Raw genomic sequence first — 23,907 nt, 5'->3', positions numbered from 1 at the left:
AAATGGTTCTAAATTACCTGAAATTGCAAAGGAGAAAATTGAATTTGTTCAATCCCGAATGCCAATTGTCATCAAAATGGCACTGATCGGGCTTTTAATTTGGATTTCGTCTGGGAGATGCCGCTTTCTAAAGGCCAGTGCACAAGATCAGCCTTGCTACTTTGGCATAACTGATTCCTTAAGCAAATTAAGCCGGTTGTCAAATTGCTTACTGGTAAAGTGTTGCATAGTATTAATTACAAGCATTAATTGCCCACTTAACAAGCTATGTGGCTTTAACTAGCATGAATGAAGTGATCTGTACTACCTTGAAGGGCATTGCTTGAATGTAAAATGGACCAGAAGGTGACAATTAGTCAGCACCGCGCTCTGAAAGACCCTTTGCCATGCTCAAATAGCAATGCACACTTCGACACCAGAGAGTCGAACGAATTACAGCCAAGTCCTGTGGGCATTTAGCAAGGCTTTCTCTGGCCTGGCACATTGTCAGAAGGTAGAGAGAAACCAGTCACAAAAGAGCCGAAGTACACTTGAGAAATGGCCTGAAATGGCAAGAAAAGATGCATATAGCTTTGGAGGGGCCCTTGCTGACTGTTGGCAGCCAAGAAGATAACATTCATCAGAGTTGAATTTGGTGTGTTAGGCTGTTCGGTTTCCTAAAGGCCAGTGCACAAGGTTTGAACCCAGCCACAGAAGAGGTGTTACCCCTTGGGACGAAGGTAGGAAGCCTTTCTTTCTTTCTTTCTTGCTTTCTTTCTTTCTTTCTTTCTTTCTTTCTTTCTTTCTTTCTTTCTTTCTTTCTTTCTTTCTGGTCACCTTCAGAACAAAAATAAGATATTTTGCACACATGTGATCCGATCTCTTCTTAGTCCAAACACAGATTTGTCAGTGACCCTGGGCAAGTCCCCAATGGGCCTGGGCTTCCCCAGCTGAGACGGAAGGAGAATGATAATTGTAACTTCCCTCACAGGCACTTGGGGGATATTCAATAATGGATGGAGGTAATGCATTCCAGAGTGCTTCTGCACAAATACCATTTCTCTTGGAAAAATAGCCTATGGACTCTTCCTAAACAAAGCATGATTAAGCAGCCTCCGTTTGGGGCTCTTGCAAACTTATTACCAAAGAAACGAAGGTGGTTTTGTGGGAAGGTGGGGAACCTTCCCTGCGCTAGAAAGAGTTTAGGGCATGAGAGAGATTTTCCTCTGAAGGAAGAATTCCACGAAAAATGTACAGACTTTTGCTCAAACCCCTCGAAAGTAGTCCTTGTGACAGAGCTGCTTTGTCTGCTATGACTGCCAAATTGATGGGGGACTCGGTTGGGGCCCCTAACAGCTCACTTGCAGCAACGGTCCTGATAGTCCCAGGGCTGACGATGCTTGCCCCTGGAATCCACGTGTTTCTCTTGGTTGACGAAGGTAAGTAGGAAAACAGCGAGTAGCCCAACAGGATCAGATTTTTTTCCCCCAATGAAAAACTCAAACCTGAATCTCAGCTGTCTATCTTAACATACTTCAATTTGCTTATAGGGCAAATACAATCCCGAATACAAGGAGGAACATGCCACTTCATAAGGGTGTCTTAGCCGTCCCGAAGACCTTTGCCTCTCCATTTGTGCTTGGTTAAGTAACCAAAGACTGACCCCTGGGGTGTCTCGGCTGGCTTCCTGGCATACAGAGGGGTTGGATTCAGCCCCTACTGAACCTCCACCCTGGCAGGCTCCCTCTCAGCACTGACAATAGAAAGATGATGGAATGTGCTGCAGAGAGAAAGATGACAACCCCTGCCTATGAAGGGGTCACAGGAGAGAGAGGGAAATGTAAACACATGAACGCTTCTGCCCAGCACCCACATCTTGGTATCTGATGCCACCCAGCAGTAAAAGAGACTTGGAGAAATGGCTGATTTGTGCACTGAGGCAGTAAGTACACATGATGAACTTGGAGCAACTGTTGTGCTATTAAATAAAAAGGGCTTCAACATTTTTTTATGCCTATCATAATGGGGGCATGTCAGAGATATACAGGAATCAGCTGAAAGTGCTTCCTATAGTCAGAGCTGAATAATTTGAACAACAAAATATATCAAGTAGTATTGGATTATAACTCAAAATAGAAAATAAATATTCATGAATTCAGACTGATATAAATAAATGGTGGTATACATAAATAAATGGAGGAAATGAGACAAAACTGCCAAGCAGAAACATTCTAAATAATATACCTAGATAATCTGCCCTCAAGGAGTTGAAGCATAACTTCCCATCCCTGAGGGTGGGCTGTGCTTAGTGACTTCCTTCCCAAGAGGACAATATGGAAAGTGATGGGAATGAGTAACTTGATAGCAGGGAAATCTTACAAACACTACATCAGCCAGGTGATGAAGGTCACCATCAACAGTGCTAAGTCCAACTGATTGAATGTTCCCTTGATAGGAAGTGATGAGAATGTGGGAATGACATCTTACCTGTGTGATCATCCTCCTTAAAAACCCCAAAATGCTTGTCGAACTGTGAGAAAAACAACATACGTATTCCAGTTGAGGAGCATCCCACAAAAGACCTGGTCAGTCCTTAAAACTGGCAAGGTCACCAAAAACAAGGAAAATCTGAGGAACTACCTCCAAGGAGACATGGTGACTAAATGCCGTGTGATACCCTGGATGAGATCTGGGAAGACAGAAAAGGCATTACGTAAAAACTAAGGAAACCTGGAAAAGTATGGCCTTTAAGTAATCATTAAAATAAAAGGATATTAATACAGTGTTGCTAGATTGGGTATTTCTATCTGAACATTTCTCACTATCAAAACTTCTCCTCTCTGGTAACATTTGTGGCTGATGACAGCCATAGCTGTTTACTGCTCTGTCTCTCCCACTAGACTGTGAGTTTCATGCAGTCAGGGGCTAGATCTCCTACACAAGTAGGTCTCCAGACCATGGTGTTGTCCCTGGGCACAGTGAATGCGCTCAGTGGGTGTTTCTCAATGAATTCCTGAACAAATACAGGCTACAGAATGAACGGTGCCAGGGAAGGAGTGACTAGTTCCGGTGAGAGATGATGGATTCTTATTATGACAGCAGAGATAAAGAGAGGTGGGCAGACTGGAGAAGAATTTGGGAGGTTGAATCAATAAAACATGTTCATGTGGGGAATCGTGGAAAGAAGAGGTCGTACAGAATGGCTTCTGGTGTCTGGCGTAGATGACTGGGTGCTAGACCGAGTGCAGGGCATGAGAACAGAGAGAAATCAGACAAGTTTCCTCTCTCCATGAGCTCAAAGTCTCCTTGGGAATAGAGGCGCACACACAAGGATTTTCCTGTGATATGTAATCTCCAAAGTAAATTTAGGCAAATAACCCAGGCTGGAGATTCAGGGGAGACTTTCTTTCGTAGTTGATACCCAAGCAACGCATTAATGGGTGAGTGAGAATTGACTGAGGGAAGAAAGTTCGGGTGCCACACAAAGAAGCATTCAAAATGATTTTTTGAGAATGAGAACCAAATGATTGATATTTTACTTTGCTCAGGAGGCAGGGGTGAGGGAGCAGAGTTAAGATGTTAAAGACATCCCCTATCAACCAAACTATACGAAATACTTTTGAACTAAAAATGGTAAAAGAAGGGGGGGGGATGGAAGAAGGGCTAGACAGAAGAGAATGGTTCTGAAAGCTATTTTGTAGACACAGTTGCACTTGGGGAGGAAAGGAGAGATTAAGGACAGCGTCCTGAATTAGCGCTTGGATGATGTCCCTGGTACATGAATCTAAAAACAAAGTATCCTCGAACCAATTACTGCAGCCATCGGGAACACAATGAGAGTAGGAAGAATAAAAGTTAATGAATGAGCTCAGCCATCGATGCAGATGAAAATAGCACAAGCCATCCCATGTGAATCTGCAGCTGAAGAGTCAGTAATACCCCCAAATCCAAAGCCAGCTAGCTTGAGTGTGAAACATGGCTGATTTCCATGACAGCTAGAAAAGGGGTTCAATGTAAGTTGTTCTCTTTTGTCCTGAAAGAACAAAGAATGGGTTCGAGCAATGCAGTCGTCAAGTTGTACAAGGAAAATGTGGCAGTCTATGTCCAGCAGAGTCCTCCCTGAAGCCACCTCTTCTACTTTTATGCACATCTCTTCATTTGCAACAAGAAGCTGGGAAGATGGTAGTGTCCCCAGGTGAAGTCGGAAGCTCAGGAAGAGATGTACGTTTTGATGGATGGAGAAAGCAGGAAAAGAGACGTAAATCTATGTGGGGTTGATTGAGTTTCAGATGGGACTGAGACATCCAGGAAGTCATCTTGTTGGTCAGGGAGTGCAATGGTGTGAGTAAAGGAATCACTAGGATTTTTCTCTGTTCTGTTTCTTTCTACCCCCCGGGTGGATAGTATTTAAGTGGCAGCATCATTACAGGTTAGCAGTACACACTGAATTTTTAATATATAACCAGCCCCAAGTCTAGGAAAACAAAATATAAGCATTACCCAGCATCTCAGTACAAAAAAAAAAAAGCAAGATCCATCAATTCTTTCATCTAGTAAGAGATCTTCCCCATCTGTGATCAAAGGCGGACCCCAGGGGGTGCATGTTGAACAAATTGCTTTGAATAACTTTGCTTTTCTCTTTCTCAGCACAAGTCCTGCTCACAAATACTATCTGGCTGTGGACCCTATGTCTGAATCGCTGTATCTCTCAGACACCAATACACGAAAAGTCTACAAGTTGAAATCTCTTGTGGAAACAAAAGATCTGTCCAAGAATTTCGAAGTGGTGGCAGGAACAGGTGACCAGTGCCTTCCCTTTGACCAAAGTCACTGTGGAGATGGCGGGAAAGCATCAGAAGCTTCTCTGAACAGCCCTCGAGGTAAATAATAATATTAATAAGTTTAAAGATTAAAATCTTCTTTGTCATCAAAAGATTTCACCTGACTTCCTGCAAACCATTTTGGGTTATCTAAGAATTCTGTTTGACCTCTTACAAAACTAACATTGTCAGGGGCTCTGTCATCACAGTAGTTTAATTTTGGGACTAACAGAGAGGCTGGTAGTTCACAGTCACCAGCCGCTCTATGGGGAAAATGATGAAGTGTTTCTGTAAGGCTTGACAGTCTCAGAAACCCTAAGGAGCAGTTCGACTGTGTCCTGGGTAGTGTGGGCACTGTGCGTCCGAATGAACTCTAACACAATCGTCTCAATGGTCTGCCTCTAACAGACATCTTCTCTGAAGTTACCTCAGAAGTCAGGCACTTCTGGGACAAATTGACAGCCAGTATGCATTAGTATAGCCAAATGTGTTATTAGAATATGGAAATGTTTCCTTCCTGGTTGATCAATAGCTATTGTCTGAAGCCCCAGAGTGTCTCCGCGGACACTCTCAACCTCTCCTCAGTTAATAATGCCCACAATTCAGAAACTCCAGGTGAACTCCTTGGTTCAGCAGGGAGCTCTCAGGCTCTGCGTCCCTGCAGTGGTTCATATTAGACCTGTACCCACCATTGCAGGAGCACGAGTGGCACAATGGTACATCACTCGACTAGCACTGTTAACCGTTTTGGAAACCTCCAAGACCCTAAACATTTCTGACTTTTGAAAAGCCACTGTAAATAAAGCCTTCTTCAGTCAATCGACCTAAATCATTCTTGAAGCTACTTCGGTTTTTCCCTCATTTCGCCGGTAGGATAAGAAATTCCATTACTTAGATTTGTCTTCTGTGGCTATGAGGCCTTACGTATCCAAGTCCCAATTTTACTACTCAATCTTCAAGGCCCAGCCCTCAATTATAGTGCTCAGAATTTCGTGTGAAGGAATAAAACACTCTGCATTCATCATGTTACACATTTGTGTCCTATTGTCATCTAGCCGCTCAGCTGGAGGATGGTCAACATTTCAGACTCACCTCACACACCAGGAGGCTTCAAAGCTTGATGGAAAACATGGAGTTAAAAAATAATAGAACTTTTCCGTGAACTTTTGGAAACACCCTTGTCTCATCTACCCTATCTCCTTAATTATTCAGTGACATGTTTCTTCTCCGAGATCTTGGAGTGGGCTTTGGACAGTTGCTGTCTTTTGTGGTTCTTAAGGATTGCTACACGAGTAATCCACAGGGGTTGCAGAGAACTCTGAACATTAAGATTTCCGTGAATCTCCTTGTAGAAGTTTTTCTTTACGCAGATCACATATTTTATTCCTTAAAAACAGAGTCTTATTATATAGTGCTCTTCCCTAACGTGCCTTTCACATTTAATGCCTTAGGAACAGTTTTCTAGGCCAATAAATACAGTGGGGTCAATGGATTTAATTTGTTAGGTGGTCACTTATTATTTCAAATATTAAGAGGTTACTCCTTAACCATTTGACATTTGCCATATTGGTATTAAATTCTAGTATGCTCCGAGTGTCAAGCCTTTTCTTCAGGACTGTGTCTTTCATGCAGTCCTCCTGTGTAACCCTAACTCGCTAAATCCGAATGTCTTGAACAGTCTCTGCACTACCCAATAAGCACGTGAGGTTCTTTTTCTTTACTTTTCAGTTCTTTCATGAATGAGAGATGGTTTTCCTCTCCCACCAAAGTGCTCGAGAGGAGAAACTACATCAGATATATATTTTTTTAATCTTCCTCGACTCTCCCACTCGCTGCCATTTCTAGCCCAGCATGAAGACCACTCACTAGCTGCGTCTGTAGGGAAATTCATCAGTCAAGTCTTGCCTATGCTAAGAAATTCTGATGACGTAGTAGGTTAAACATTGGACTGCTAACCACCAGGCCAGCAGTTCAAGGCCACCAGCCACTCTGGGGGAGAAATTTGAGTTTTGGGGCTTTCATAAAGATTCGTAGCCTCAGACGCACAAGGGAGCAGTTCTACTCTATCCTAGAGATAGATGTACCCTGAGTTGGGACCAACTCCGTAGCATTGGGTTTACCGAGGCTCAGTAATTCTGAGAATAATTTCAGTGTTCCTTTCTGGGAGTGACTTTTTACCTAAGGAAACATTAAGTCCTCGTGTACTCAAATGTCCAGAAATATGCCTTCTCCCTCCTATCCCAGCTCTCTGTCCTGACACCCGCATTCCTTCCACAGAGTAAACCTAGCCCACTGCCACCGAGTCCAAAGTAGGACTGCCACACCCTTTTCCTTGGGATTCAAACCATCAGCCCTTTGGTTAGCAACCAAACACTTAACCGCTATGCCACCGGGATCACAATAGACCTGGATGAGTGACTAAATAACTCAGGTGCGACATATAATCAGCTCATCTTTCAAGGAAATACATCAGGCTAGTTCTCAGATATTACACAGGCTTAACACTCTTTTTCTTCTTCTTGTACTTTAAAAAATCATTTTATTGGGGGCTTGTACACCACTTATCACAATCCATACATGCATCCACTGTGTCAAGCGCATTTGTACATATGTTGCCATCATCATTTTCAAAACATTTTCTTTCTGCTTGAGCCCTTGGTATCAGTTCCTCTGTTTAGATTTCACACTCTTGCAGGCCTTCTAGGGGTTTCTGCACAGAAAACAGACCGGGATCAAGCTTGCACTGTTCCCGCAAATTGACATCCTCCGGAGTTGCTGCTCATATGAAAACCACTCTTCACACCTGCCACCTTCTATCTGCCATGTAGAGAATGCATGGCTCAGCGTTCCAAAGACAGCAAATAATTGGTTCAGTGCCACTTTGTTGTTGTTGTTGCTGCTGCAGTTTGGACTCGGAAAACAGCCATAATAGAGTCCTGATGAACAGGATTCGCATGAACCCTTGAAGCATCAGTAATGAGAGTGACCAAATTTAGATATCTCTTAAAGTTAATATGAAGCTGCGGTGTTCTTCTTGTCTTAGCTAGTAGGGCATTTTCCTTTTGGCTTCATTTACTCCTCTGTCTATCCAAGAGTGGCCTTTCCCATAATGGGCACACTCTATTCATCCCTAAGCAGTAAGGGGTCCTAAGAACATCTGGCCCTGGCTTCAGACAGCTGAATATCTAATCCATCCAGGTGAGCATTCACATAATATCCTGATGCTGCTGTTGAGAACATCTGCTCTGATCCGGTGGGTGAGCTCAAGATGCTTAACCGAGGGAGGGGACGGGCATGGCTCAGCCTTAGGAGCCCCCACATCTCCTTCAACCATGTTAGCAGGATTTGAAGACTCTATTAGTGATCCTCACAATCACCCAGATGGCAGAACCTATGTCCAGACATCAGTCACGCTGAACATGCTGGTCAGACCAGTTAGGTGGCCAGCTAGGTCACCTCACTCTATGCCAAATATGGACAGCATTCACCCTTGGCAGTAAATCAGATATGAGATTCTCATTATAGGAAATGCTGCAGGGCAATTTCAGAGACTTGCACCGAAGGAGGAACAATCACGCAAAAAGTCATTAAAGCACAGTGTGCAGGTTGAGAGGAAAGCACTGCTAATTGCGTCTTTGAGGTTCTCCTGCAGGTTCCTGGACCCTCACAGAAGTCTAGCGTGCCTGTGGATAATGCTTAGTTTTTGTTTTCTGTTTTTGTTTTACAACTGCCATACACTTCAACTTCAAAGGAGCCTCTGTGTCACCCTTCTGCCTCCCCCCTTGAAAGACAGCACATGTTTAATGCATCTCTTTAAAGAGAGGTTTTGATTCCCCCCACCCCCACCCCCAACACACACAAACACCTCCCACCCTTCCACGCAAAAGCTAATAAAGAAAAGCTGTAGATAATTAGAGAATGGAATTGCACATCGAGGGAGTGCCATTTCTAAGTTAGGAATGAGAGCTTGCTCTAAGACTTTAACAAGCTACCTACTGCAATTATAGTCAGACTCTCCAACATGTCCTGAATTATGCAAGTTAAGTCAAACAAATGTAAATCGGAAAGACAGCTACTTTGCCTTCTGACTCGACTCCCCAAAATGGATGAAATAAAATCTGCCTTTTGAAATCATTTATTCTAAAATTGTAGTAAATCATCCAATGGGATTACAAGCAGTCAACAAAAGGCCAGAAGCCAAGGAATTTTATTGTTTTGTTCTTGTGCGGAAAGTGGCAGCAAAGTGTGGAGGGATGGCAGGTTTGGGAATCTGGAATCTCTTGTTCAGTCAACAATAATGCCAGTGTTGCCTTGAATGACCTTGTGCGAGCCAGGGTACCTCAATCTGGTTTCATTCCTGTGGACACTAAAGTAGACTTAAGTATTGCATTGGTTTATTTTTGTGACACCATGGTAGTCATTCAAACCCTGGGCCCAGAGCCTCCTCTTTTGTAAAATGAAGGTCTCATAGGATAATCTCATGATCTCCCTTCCAGCTCTATTAGAACGACCATAGCTATAGTTTACTCTTAGTACCTATTACTTAGGTATTCCCAGTAAATTAGCACGTAAGTACTTGTGTTAGTCTGGGTTGACTAGAGAATGAAATTCATAGACACTCTTATTTGTATAAAAAAGGCCTTTATATACAAGAGCGATTGTATATTAAGAAAGCATCCCAGCCCAGTCCAGTCCAGAACCATAAATCCAATAGTAGCCCATGTGTCCAGTACCAGTCTATGAATTCCTCTTCAGACTCACACAGTGCATGCAATGATGCCAGATCATCACAAGCCAGTGGATGGAAAGCCTTGTGGATCCAATGGTGGTAAAATCATCTCAGCACTGGCAGGGGTCTCCACATGGCTCCTACCACTCCAGGACTCTAGGGTAGCTGCATGTGTCTTGTCAGCTGCAATATCTCCCAGGGAGTGAGCGTGTGTCCTACCTCAAGTGAGCAATTTATCTCCTTAGCGCCTCCAAATGAGGTCAGCAAGCTGCCACCTGATTGACAGGCTAAACCCCACTCCTTCACTTTTAATCCTCTCAAATTGACAACAGATTATGTACCTCCCACAGTACTTGACTACAACCCAAAAGGTTTTGCAGGTGGAACCCACCCAGGGTCGCCTTAGAAGGTAGACTGGCTTCTGAGGGATCGCGGCCTTGCAAGCCCTGTGGAGCAGGTTCACCATGAACTGAATCGTACAACAGGAACTAAGAACAGCCACCTGACTCCCTGTGCCCCATGTCCCGTGCCATAGCGGTTACTCATTGGCCTGCCCAGTGCAAACACACTAGCCACTCCACAGGAGCAAGGGGAGGCATTCTACTTCCATAAAGTTAGTCTCAGAAACCCACAGGGGCGGTTCTACCCTGTCCCACAGGGTCTCTATGAGTCCATCAGTAGGTGGCAATGGTTTTTTTGGTTTGGTTTGATCGCAAGTCTTCATAATACAATGTGCAAGGTAAATTGTATTATGCCCATTGTCCAGAGGAGGAGACAAAACTCGGAGGAAACAAAACTCGGGTTAAGTTAAGAAATGTACCCAGGTGAGTACAGAGAACAGGGCTGGAATTCAAACCCAGATGGGCTTGATTCCAAAGCCCACGAGGCAAAAGCAACAGAAAACTTGTGACGCTTCCATTATATTTCATTGTCTGCCTTGTGACTAAATGCCATGCTCTCTGTGTTGGCCTCTCCGGGACAGTGGAGAAGATTAGGAAATGCTTTTCAATTCAGTGACACATACACAATGGGAACAAAATGTTTTCATTTGTAATAGAAATGATTCTTCATCTTGTTTCCTTTTATTATTAAAACTTTGATTTTTCTGAACTGGGAGTGCACCCAGAGTGCCGAATAGAGCATTTGCATAGTCTGTAAATGTAATTATTCAAATGAATCACCAGGAAAGCTGGTCACATCTGTTTGGAAACATCTGCCATTAGGAACACCACCAACTTTTTCATAAGGGATGGAGGCAGGAAACCATCATTTTATGAATATTCCAGGCTACAATTTGGGGTTTGAAGTCAAAATGGAAGTTTCCCTGACTGAAATTTCATATCTGATAGTGCCTGAGTACTTCTTATGACTTTGCTTTGAATTCCAATAGAGAGGCATTTTCCATTTTACTCATCAATACTTCAATGTACTGCAGCAAGGGGAAAAGTTGAGTGAAGAGGTTGACGGAGTGCTAATCCCTGGCATTGTATCTGAATTTGAATTGACTTTGAAAGATGCTTTGAAAACATGCATGGGTGATGGAGTTGAAACTTAGGTCCCATTTATTATTTTTACTGCAACTTTCTTTAATTCTACAGAGAACTCAAACTAATGAGTCATGAAATGGATGACCAAGTACTTAAGCAGAATGTGAAATGGTACTAGGTGGGGATATAAAATTAAATTTGTGACAAGCTGATTGCACTTATTTTTTTTAAGTAGATATAGAGGGTGGAGGAGTGACTAGACAAGGAGGAATTAATCAGTGACTTAATTTGGTTCTCACAGTTGTATCTCTATTTGTATGCCCGTCCTTAAGAAAATTGACCTCTGATTTCAGCTGAGGACAAACAACCCTGAGCCATTTCCTGTCAGGGAAATAATCCTTAAATCTTGACAGCTTCCTCAAGTGGGTCTAGGGTACTCACGAGGTTAATCACACAGGATTCGCTGTAACTTTATTGGCAATTTAGAAATCTGGGTCTGATACAGTGTAGACACACACCATCTGGCTTGGGCTCCACCCAGATCTATCTGAGAAGCATCCAATAACTCAGTTGATTCCCCCTGACATCTGCGTGCCATTCCGCAAAATTCAAGGTGGGATTAACAGGAAGAGATGAAAACTTAAATTGGTGACTTTTGCTGACGTCATTGGTATCTTTGAGGTAGTGTTATGTAGAAATACATGCAAGAATGTTCTTTTGTATTTCCACTGCAATGAGACTCACTCACTCCATACCATCGAGTCAATTGTGACTCATAGGGACCCTATGGGCCGGAGTAGAGCTGACCCGTTGGGTTTCCTAGGCTGTAAATCATAGTGGGAGCCAAAAGCCTCCTTCTCCGGAGGAATGGCTGGCAAACTCAAACAACGTCCCATGCATTTTGCAGCTCAGCATGTAATACACGACGTCGCCAAGGCTCCTTTGTGGAATGAAAACAGGATTTTCCGAAATCCCCTTATTATACAATCTACCATGATGACATAACCATTTAGATGGACACCAACATCATAACTAGAGATAGGCCCACAGCTTCAGTAAAAAAACCAATGAAGCATTTAAGAAACTACAAAGGATTCAGTATGGGTAAAGTAAAAATCCAACTCCAAGATCATTGCCATCAAGTCAATTCCGACTACTAGTGACCTTCTCCGCCAGGATAGAACTGCCCCTGTGGATTTCGGAGACTCTAGCTCTTGACATGAGTAGAAAGCCTCATTTTTCTCCTGCAGAGCAACTGGCTTCGAACTGCTAGCCTTCAACAGGTAACTGCTATGCCATCAGGGTAAATGGATGTTTTATTTTAGCACGTAGGTAAAGAATTTGTAATAGGAGATTGGCGCAGTCAATTGATACATATGGGGTTGATATATTTTTCTGGCGATGAAGCATGAATGCATTAGAGTAAAGCTAAGGCAGAGAAATCATAAGAAGTGTTAGTATGTATTGGATAGATAAGAGAAGAAGATCCAAGGAAAGAGAGACGAAGCCCTCAGAAATAGAAGATGTCAGCCAGGAGAGTGTGTTAGCCAGTCAGGGAACCAAGGACATAGTTTGTTTCACGTGGGGGAAAAAACAACAGGTACTCTGGTGGTGCTATGATGTAAGCACCTGGCTGCTAATCAAAATCATCTCTGCTCAAAAGCACCAACAGCTCCAGGGGAGAAAAATGTGGCAGTCTTCTTCCCTAAAGCGTTTCCGCACTGGAAACCCTCTGGGGCCATCGACTCTGTCCTTAAGAGGGTCGCTGTGTGTCAAGGATCAGTTGGACAGCAGTGGGTTGGGTTGGGTTGGGTTGGGTTGGGTTTGGGGTGAGCTGGGCTGGGTTGGAAACAGCATCAAATGCCACACATTTATAGCTTTGGGATTGAACAGCTGGCTGCCCTGCATTAGTAGTTTGAAGGGAGGTCAGGTGAAAGCCAGATTTGAGTTGGTTGATGAGACAAGGAGAGGAAGTGAAAGACTGTCAGTGACGGCTGTTCTTCCAGGTACTTTGGATGCTAGTGGTCTGAGTACTAAGTAGGGGATGGGCAAGGAGCTCAGGGAAGCTTTGCCTATAGGAATAATGTGGCAATATTTATGTGCCAATGGAGTGAGTGATGTAGAAGACAGGGAGCATCAGGGATGAAACAAGGTCTAGGGGAAACTGGGAGGGAGACTTGAAGAAAGACTGAAGCGACCATGTAAAGAATATATGCGAGTGTGGTTCAGCATACATTTAGAAGCAGAGTGGAGGAGATTGCTGGTTATCCATTCTGATAAGTTCAGTGTTCTTGTTCTCAGATAAGTAGACGTGCGCTACTGAAAATGAGGAAGTACAGTCATACCATGAGGTCAAATGGAAAGGTTAGAAACACCCTTGACATACCACCTGTGCTCAAATTTCCAGCTCCGCTGCCAAGGCATTTCCCATGAGGACTTGCCCCCAACAGCTTTTTCCTTTGAATCAGAAGCATCTAGAGAAAATATCAGTTTGACAGAACCTTAAACTTCAGGGAAAATACATGTAGCTGTTCTTTCTTCCTTGGTGACCTTGTTGGGCTTTGTTCAGGGAGATTACATTCACAAGCCATACCATTGGGCTTCCAGCTTCCTTTAGTGACACCAGAGGACTCACTGCCTGTTATCTAACCAGACTGAGAGCATAACCTGGTTTTGATTCCGAGCCAGTGTAACACATCCTCTTGGGCTGGCCTTCCATTGTCAGCAGTTGACATTTGAGAAAATCTCTGACCTTTTGTTGCAATCCGAGAGCCACAAGTTGGTGACCGTGGGGGAGAACTAGGACAGAGGTAAGGTCTTTACCCTTCCCTTGTCCCGTCCACCCTCCCCCACAAAAAATTCCAAACCAAACCAGCTGGTTACCATCAGTTTAATTCTAATTCATAAGTGCTTCCAAGGCTGTCAATCTTTAGGAAAGCAGCTGCCACATCTTTCTCCTTCAGAGTGGCTGGTACATTCTAACCTTTGACCTTTTTGTTAGCAGAGTGCTTAGCCATCATGCTACCAGGACTCCTTCACTTGCACCTGTTGTTGCTAGGCACTGTCAAGCGACCCCTGTGTGCAATAAAACAAAACACTCATCCTGCACCATGATCAAAAATGCTGTTGCCTTTGAACCCACTGTATCAACCCATCTCCTGGAAGGTCATCCTTGTTTTCACTGCCTCTCTGTTTTTCCAAGTGTGTTAGTCCAGGTTGACTAGAGAAACAAATCCGGGGTATAAGAGAGAGCTTTACACCAAAGAGCAATTGTAAATTGAGGCACACCCCAGCCCAGGACAGACCATGTCCTTAAGTCTGATATTAGCCCCTATGTCTGATACTAGTCCACAAATTCCTCTTTAAACTCACGCAGCATATGCAATGATGCCAAATGCAGAAAGATCTCAGGTGCAAAGTCCTGTGGGTCCAATGGTGGTGGAAGCATCTTCAGGGCTCTTGTTGCCATCAGTGTGACACCATGTGGCTTGTCAACAGAAATGTGTCCTGCTTCCAGGGAGGCAGAGAGGAAGTTCCCAGAATCCTCATGAAAAGGCCACGCCCACACAGAGGCATCACTGGCTATACCTGGTTATACAGGCTAGACTGTCTACTGGCTATACAGGCTAGACTCTACCCCTTCACTCATAATACCCTCAAGTTGACACGAGATTGTGTAGCTACCACCCCAAGCACCCTGTGCTTCCCCGAAACTGGTCTCTTTCTGATAACATGTCCTGTTTGTGAGACAAGTCTTCCACAACCTCACTTCTAAAGAGTACTCTGGCTGTGCCTCTCCTGAGACAGATTCTTGGTTCTTCTGGCAGTCCTCGGCCCTTTCAACATTCTGCCTAACACCATAATGCAAATGTATCATTTTGGGGGCAGTCTTCCTTACTCATTGTCCACCTTTCACATGCATATGAGGCTATTGAGAGTACCATGGCCTTTGTCCTGGCCCCTTTGTCCTTAAAATGACTCTTTAACACTTAAATAGATCGTGTGCAGCTGATGTGCCCCGTATTGTGTGTCCTTTGATTTCTTGACTGCTGCTTCCCTAAGTGTTGTTGTGAATCCACAAAGAATTAAATCCCAGTATACCTAGCCTTTGCAAATGTCCTGTTTGGTCCAGGTAGCTTGCACTGGTGAAGAAGGCCGTAGTTAGTTCATTTAAGTTTTCTGAAGTTACAAATGCATTATTGAATGTGATTTTTCTGCTCCTTTTATTTTCATTCCCAAGTATGCCTAAGATTCTAGCCAACACAGATAATAGAGTCCAAATAGCATGAGAGGTAAGATCTCAGGTTTGAGGTCCAATCACAGATCCCTACTCATTCACTGCCTGTGAGTTTCGGTGTCCTCACCTGTACAGTTAGCATGCTAGCAACAAGTGCTTCATGAGAGAGTGGTTGTTCGGTAATTCATGTGTGGTGCCTAGCATACAGTGGGTACACAGTAAATATTACCTATCATCATGATCAGTGTTGCTGTTTATTGTTTTTGCTATTGATCCCAACTCATGGCAATGCCATCCACAATAGGCTTAGACCACAGTGGTTTATGGGGTTTTCATTGGTTGACTTTTCTGAAATAGATAGCCAGGTCTTTCTCCATAGTCTGTCTTAGTCTAGAAGCTTTGCTGAAACCTGTTTAGCAACATATAAGCCTCCATGGACAGGTTGCTGGTAGGTTTGCATGAGGTGCATTGGCCAGAAATGGAGCCTGGCTCTCCCATATGGAGGGTAAGTATTCTAACCGCCACTCCCCCTCTATTTTGCTGTTCATTGTAATAGTTCTTATCATATGTATCCACTCCTGGAATCAGTTACTTTGGAAAGAGGTTGAATCCCTTGCCCTTGCAAGTCAACTTGGGACTTGGCAAAGGCTAGGTAAGAATGATGTCACCAAAAAGTAAAAGTCAATGGTAAGGTCCCATTTAGATATCCTATATGAAGCCCTGATGGAGTTGTGGTTGTGCCTTGGGCTGTGATCTTCACAGTTGACCAATTCAAAACCACCAACCCCTGGAGAGGAAGAATGGGCTTTTTAGTCCTATAAACAGTTACAGTTTCAGATTGAGGGCAGTGAAATCTAGAGTTTTTCAGTGATTTGCAAAGCTGGCTGTGTTTGACAGGGTTCTCCAGAGAGACAAAACGACAGTGCTAGTAATTTTCTATATATATTTATAAAGATGAATATATAATAAACACAAGAAATGAACAGTTAAATTATAAAGCACTTCAAATGGCTCAGTGCAACTCATTCCCCTGAGAGAGTTGTGAGACACTAGCAGTCCTTTTAGTCTTGAGGGCTGCCAGTCCCTCCTCTGTAGAGAGAGCTGGGCTATATATACCCAGGCAGCAAACAGCAAGGCAGGTCACCAACTATTACCAACTGTCGGTCCCCAGCTCCAGAGATGTACATTCCAATCATGTGGGCCTAAAGGGACCTCAACTTACAGAGACACAGTCCATAGGCTAGGCCTTCCACAGGTAGTGTACCCTTTAAATTGAGGCACAGAACAAGCAAGGCAGCCGCACGCTGGTCTGATGATTAAAGAGCGAGAGACAAGAAAGGTGAGGCTCACCAAGCCATTTATATCTCGGCCCCTCAATTAATCCCATTTGTGTTTATTGGCCAGGCTGCCACAAAAAACTATCGTAATCCACCCCTTGCCAACCTGGCATCTGTACACAATTCTTTAGCCATACACACTTTTATAATTTCCAGACATTGATTAAATCACACTTATACTTAGCATCAATCATCTATCATACACAAAAATGAAAGCACACTGAGCCAAATTGGATCTGATAAATCATACCTGAACAGAGGAAAGATATGCAATCTTCACGTAAAAAGAAAATACATTGACAATTATAAACCTCGCTTTTGCAATTGATCATGTGGTCATAATTGATATGTAGAACTATCTTCTACTGCTACCCATTCTGTATTACCTTTGCCCTCAGCAAGCACCTCAGCTGGCTGTGATTTTTTGCCTGGTTGGGTGACACAGACCTTCATTCCTGAGGGGTCAGGGTCATTATAAATCCTGTCAGGATTGGGTTGCTGTAACTTACCATTTACTTTAATCACAGGGCATGGTAGCACTAAGATTCAGCCTGTGGGATCTCCTGGATTCCAGACATGTTCTTCTTTACCTCCATTATGTAGCAGCAGTCCAATTTCTCCTTGGTAATCAGGATCAATCACACCACTTAGTACAGTGACACACTGACCTGTTGATCCAAAGGCATGAGAAGCCCAAAGTGGCCAGGGGGCATTCTCAGCTGCCAGTTGAGTGGAATCTGTGCTGTGTTTCCAGGTGGGAGAGTTCCTTCCTTCGGGACCAGGACTTCCAGGCCTGAGGAACACAGGGGTGTTGGGAAAGGAAGCAAAAATGCTGCAAGGGGATCACTAGGAGTAATAGTGAGTGGTGACACTCCCGCTTCCACCCCTTGGTTCTTGGACCCATGAAATCTGGCTATTGGAGACACAGCACCATATATTGGCCGCTGGTTTAGCACGTATACAGCTTCCTGGAGAACATTGCCCCAGCCCCGCAAGTTGTTACCACCTAGTTGGTCCCCTAATTATGTCTTTAAGAGCCCATTCCATCATTCTATCAAGCCAGCAGCTTCAGGATGATGAGGAACATGATACAACCAGTGGATTCCATGGGAATGGGCCCATTGCCGCACTGCATTTGCTGCGAACTGAGTTCCTTGATCTATGTGGGATGCCATGCCAGTGAATGAGACACTCTGTAAGTCCACGAATAGTAGTTTTGGCAGAAGCATCGCATGCAGGGAAGGCAAATCCATATCCAGAGTAGGTGTCTATTCCAGTAAGAACAAAACACTGTCCCCTCCATGATGGAAGTGGTCCTATGTAATCAAACTGCCACCAAGTTACTGGTTGATCTCCCCGAGGAATGGTTCCATATCTTGGACTTAATGTTGGTTTCTGTTGCTGGCAAGTGGGACACTCAGCAGTGACAGTGGCCAAGTCAGACTTGGTGAGTGGAAGTCCATGTTGCTGTGCCCATGCATAACCTCCATCCCTGCCACCAGGTCCACTTTGTTCATGTGCCCATTGGGTGATAACAGGAGTGGCAGAGGAAAGAGGAGGACCAGTCTCCACAGCGCGTGTCATCTTATCCACTTGATTACTAAAGTCCTCTTCTTCAGAGGTAATCCTTTGGTGAGTGTTCATGTGAGATACAATTAACTTTACTTTCTTGGCCCATTCAGAGAGGTGTATCCACATACCTCTTCCCCACACCTCCTTGTCTCCAATTTTCCAATCATGGTCCTTCCAATTCCCTGACCATCCAGCCAAGCCATTAGCCACAGCCCTGAATCAGTATACAGTCTCACATCTGGCCATTTTTCCTTATATGCAAACTGAACGGCCAGGTGCACTGCTCAAAGTTCAAACTGGCCCTTCACCATGTTGAGGCACGGATCTGCGGGTTGTTTGCTTGCACATGAAGAGCCCCACAAGGCTTACATAACCAACATTATCCCATGAACACTTTGCCATTTCATCATGACATTCATTCCATGAGGGTTTTTCTTGAGACGTGCACAACATTTACTGCAGGAGATTGCATGTGATAGAAACCCATTAATTTCTCATTACAACGCTCTATGGAGGCCTTCAGGGTATGAGTATGTTTTGATACAAGGGACCACCTGAGGAGGACTAGGCAGGGAAGCAAGGTGTATGTCTGCAGTTGGGGGCTGGGGAGGATCATGTTAGGTCCTGGCAGAATAGTGACAAAGGGAGAAGCAGTGAGGGGTAAACAGTTTATATTTAAAACAAAAGGCAACGATTGATATTTATCTCCTTTGCAGTACTGTTTATAATGAGACTGAGAGGTTTACCTATCACAACAGCGTGGAATTATAATTCTTTCTCCTTCTATTTAAGATCACTAGCCAATCAGATTTGGCTTCCTTACCCGAGCTCATCAGCATCTCATCTTTCTTATCCATCCATTTCAGAATCCCTTTAATGGGCAAGAAAAAGAGCCTGCTCCCATCACACACACATGCACACACACACACAAATGACAGAGATCACACACTAACAGACTGCAAATCACTTAAATCATATTTTGAGTGGTGTATTATGGTAACCTATAAATAACTAATTGCGTAAAATTGCTTTAGTAGTTTCTAGATGGCAGCTTTAATTAAAAGCACCAGAGACATTTAGAAGTTTAGAAATGGATGGCATGTAATTTGCCCTTTTACCAACCATAAAATGGTAATTAAGGAATTTGATTCACTTCTTCCTATTAAAAGTTTCATGAGAATAGCAAGTCCTTTCTAAATACAGTTTCTCCTCAGCAGAAGGTAGTACGTTTGCTTGATCAGTCTTCTCCAGCAGGGTAAGATGTTTTAATGTGCAAATTCCTCAGAAATTAATGAGAAGATTTCTTTCCATGCAAAATATTTGTTTTTAAGGTTGTAAAACATTAGTGTTAAGCCTTTGATCACGACCCCATATTGCTCCACCATCAATACAAAATGGCCCTGGAATTCCAAGTTTACTGCAGTGCATGCTGCGGACCCTGAAAGCAAAGAAACCGGGCAGTCAGCTTGGCTGATTTTTGAAGGAATAAGAAATCTGCAATGTTTTGGCTCCTCAGGGAATCCAGAATATGCACTCCACAACAGAGGAGTTATCAGAAGTTGTTTCTAGCTTCATTGATCTGCCAAAAATACAGGATAAATCAGCAAGTGGGAGTGTAAACCTCATAGAACATGCAGCAAGCCAAGCTGTCTTTGGAAATCCATGACTTTCACATCATAATGGGCTAAAACACGGCTGGAAATGAAGCCAGAAAGTCCATGTTTATTTTCTAATTGATCAATTGGTTGCATTGTTTTGGCCACTTCAGCCCACGGAATATAGATGGCACCACACGGGACTAGCATTTTGAAGGCACTGATGATATCGGTTACATGCATATGCGTAAGGCCATTGCTGGTTTTCTTTTTTGTTGCTGTTCATCTCGGGTTTGTTGTTTTTCAACTTGTTTGCTTACTTCCATTTTTATGAATCAAGCAGATTAAAAAAATATTATCTAACACAGTGACTACAGAAATGAGCTTACACATGACAGCGAATGGGAGAATGGATCAAAACCAGGCAATGCTTCCTTCTGTTGTGGGTGAGGTGGCGACAAGGTGGAACTGGCCCCATAACACCTAACCACACCCACATCCCTGATGTTAGGCAAGGTGAACCCCAAAAGGAATTAGAGACCAAAAAATGAGTGAAAATATCAATGGAGAGTAAAGAGACAGCTCTAAACGGGAAATGAATGACTCAACCTTTCTTGGTGCCAAAATGGATTGATTAAAATGGCCCTGATTTAGTATGGTCAGTGCATTCTTGAATCCAGCTAAGCACCCTGTTCTCTTAGTTACAGTCCAGGTTTGGTTTTTTTAAAAAACATTTTATTAGGGGCTCATACAACTCTTATCACAATCCATACATATACATACATCAATTGTATAAAGCACATCCGTACATTCTTTTCCCTAATCATTTTCTTTTTTTTTTCCTCTTCTTTTTTACATTTTATTAGGGGCTTACAGTCCAGGTTTTATATAGCCTAGTGACTTATTAGTTTATCTAAAATTAGGGTTTTAGGGTATCTAAAATGACAAGTTATTGATGAATGTCAAAGATTTCAACCTTCAAAATAGATTACAACAATGTAAAAAAGGCAAAATCTTCACAACTGGACCACCAAGTAACGTTGTAATAACTAGACAGAAAATTGAAATCGTCAAGGATTTCATTTTGTTTGGATCCAGTCATTAAGAGGTTGATCAACACGCTGCATTGGGTAAGTGTGCTGCATAAGACCTCTTAATGTGTTGAAATGTAAGGATGCTACTTTTGAGGACTAAAGTATGCCTGACCTAAGCCATGGTGTTTTTAATTGCATCATACGCATATGAAAGTTGGACACTGAATACAGAAAACCAAAGAAGAATCGATGTATTTGAATTATGGTGCTGGTGAAGAATATTGAAAGAACCATGGACTGCTGTGTAAGTCTGGGTGGACTAGAAAAACAAATTCATAGAATTCATATGTGTATAAGAAAGAGCTTTATATACAAGAGCAATTGAATATTGAGAAAACGTCCCAGCCCAGTCCAGATTGAGACCATAAGTCCAATATTAACCCATATGTCCAATACCAATCTAAAAAGTTCTCTTCAGACCACAGCATATGCAATGACACCATATGCAGGAAGATCACAGGCCAGTGAGTGGAAAGTATTGTGGATCCAGTGGTGGTAGAACCATCTCCGTGCTGGTGTGGGGTTCCACGTAGCTCCTCCAGCTACAGGGCTCTGATCTATCAACGTAGCTCCATGTATCTTGTCAACAAGAATGTCTCCCAGGAAGTGAGAGTGTGTCGTGCCTCCAGCAAGGTGTTTATCTCCTTAGCTCCTCCAAATGAGGTCATCAAGCTGCAACCTGATTGACAAGCTAAACTCCACCCCTTCACTCTTAAGTCTCAAGTTGACCCCAGATTATGTAACTACCACAACTGCCAAAGAACAAACAAATCTGTCTTGAAAGAAGTACAGCCAGAATGCTCTTTAGAGGCAAAGAAGACGAGCCTTCACCTCATCTCCTGTAGACATGTTATCAGGAGAGGCCGTCCCTGGGAAAGGACATTGTGCTTGCTACTAAAATAGAGGGCTAGCGAGAGAGAGGAAGACCCTCGACAAGATAGACTGATGCAATGGCTGCAACAATGGGCTCCAACATAACCATTGTGCGGATCGCACAGAACTGGGTGGTGTTCTGTTCTGTTGTATGGCGGGTTGCTCCGTGTCAGAATTGATTTGATGGTACCTAACAACAACAACAATGACTTCTTTTACCTGTTGTGATCCTCATTTCTACCCACTTGTATTGGTATTACACATCTTTTCTAAAAAGCACAGAAGATTATCATCAGCAAAAAGATGTTTGCAAGTATTTGAGACTTTTGGTATTTTGTCCTAAGTGTGTATGTGGTATAGAGTGTAACTAGTGTGCTGTGTCTTTCACAATCAGGAGGATTTGAATACTTGGGGAAACAAAGGCCTGTCCAAACACAGCGAGTAGTGCAGCCAACTAGGTGGTGCTGGGAACGTGAGTGGTACTTATCAGAGCCACCAATTGGGCTGGAGAAGAATTCAGTACGGACATATCCTCACTGCCAGCATGGCCTGAGGTGCTCAAAGAGAAGAGATGTTGGCCAAATCCATATAGAGCTTCTGTTCACAAGCTTGCTGTCTAAATCAAGCCTTACGGAGACAGGTAAACATGCAACAGGTGAGGCATAGTGTGATGCCCGAAGAGTGACCATTCATCCAAAACAGCAATAAATACTAGCATCACTTGTGTTAGGTTCCGCAGAGAATGGATGCTATTTTAATTGGTCTTTAGATGAATCCACTGACATGGTCAACTCTGCTGTGATTCTCTGTGTTTGGCAAACAATAAAACTGGAGGACTAGGAGATTGCGTAGATTTTCTTTTAAGGTCATCCTTGATCTCACAACTGGATCTCTTGGCTCTCCTCCCAGGCCCTTTCCTTTTCCTTCTCCTCCTCATTATAACTCTTATGAACACGACGATGTGATTGAACTTGGAGAAGAAAAAACAGAGTCGAGAAACAGCTTTGATAGCTCCCAGCTCAGACATGACAAGCCTAGGAACGTCATCAACTCCCTGTGAAGAAGGCAACCCAGTTTTCCCAATACCTTTCATTGTAACCTCCTTGGATCCACAGATTGTCAAAGTTGTAGGTCAGAGCCTGGGACACAGGGGGTGGAGTTATTTGTCTCAACACGTTGACCTTTTTTCCTTCCTGTATTCAGCTGTCCTGTGTCTGTGTGTTCACATATTCTGCTTTCCCTTTTACCAATGACAATCTCCCACTTCTGACTCTGTGAACTTCTTGCATTAACTTCATTAGTCAGGATAGAAGGATGTTAGAAGAATGTTAAATGGGCCTTCTGTGTTGTTTTTGAATGCGCACTACATACAAATAATTATCCTGAAGACATTTTTAAATCTTCTTGAGTTAACCCGCCTTTGTGACTAGTAAGAACTGCTGAGCTTAATTCTCATATCCTGCTTTTATTGAGTATTCAGGCCAAGGTATTCTACTTCGTTGGCTTGTTTTTTATTATTAGAACCTCTTGGCTGTTCACATACATTGAGAGAGGCTCATTTTCCCTCGAGTAGTACAACTGCAATTAGTTTTCTTGCTGGTCCTTGGGCGGTAAATAAACTCACCCTCCTCAGGCTAATTGTTCAGATAAGGTTCTTGTGAGGCAGTTTGTTTCCCAAGGAAAGCAGGGCATTTCTTCAAAATATCTCTGAGTAGTGTCCTAGATAAAGTTGCTTGATGTTAAAAGAATTTTTTTAAGGGGGCTATAAAATATTAAGCTTACATTTGCTAGCTTCATTTATCTTAGACCATATGTACTGAGCCCCCTGAAATCTCAGCCAGTAGGCATCTTTTGTGCGACCCCTAGCACAACATTAAAACAAGAGGAGCGTATTTCAACTTAAACTAGAACCATCTACTTCCCCCAATTTTGTGCACGCACACAGGCTGTGCTTCCCCTAAGTCAAGGAACTGTAGCTCCCGTCACATGTGTCTGCTTTTCCTCTTAAACGTTGGGACTGCTCCAGCCAGGGAGTCCCTTAGCTGGTTTCACAATATTTGATCCTCTGTATGGAGACTTTTCAGCATCTTACAAAAGTTTGAAGACATTTACGCCAATAGATCGATAATATAGTAGTACCCCAGTGTCCACCCACCACCCACCACCATGCTAGCAAAACTGTTT

General features: G+C 43.3%; 1 protein-coding gene across 3 annotated transcripts in view; it reads left to right on the top strand.

Moving 5' to 3' along the window:
- The window catches only part of TENM1 (teneurin transmembrane protein 1), a 697,668-nt gene that overhangs the window by 570,515 nt on the left and 103,246 nt on the right, over positions 1–23,907 (top strand). For all 3 annotated transcript variants that reach the window (XM_075538255.1, XM_075538256.1, XM_075538254.1), the window contains one exon: positions 4,627–4,859. In XM_075538255.1, coding sequence (XP_075394370.1) covers positions 4,627–4,859 — 233 coding nt within the window. The remainder of the gene's footprint in view (positions 1–4,626; positions 4,860–23,907) is intronic.

The sequence above is a fragment of the Tenrec ecaudatus genome, chromosome X (genome assembly GCF_050624435.1).
Source record: "Tenrec ecaudatus isolate mTenEca1 chromosome X, mTenEca1.hap1, whole genome shotgun sequence".
Taxonomy (NCBI): domain Eukaryota; kingdom Metazoa; phylum Chordata; class Mammalia; order Afrosoricida; family Tenrecidae; genus Tenrec; species Tenrec ecaudatus.
The sequence above is the reverse complement of the archived record's forward strand: the minus strand, read 5'-3'. Positions and strand labels throughout refer to the sequence as shown.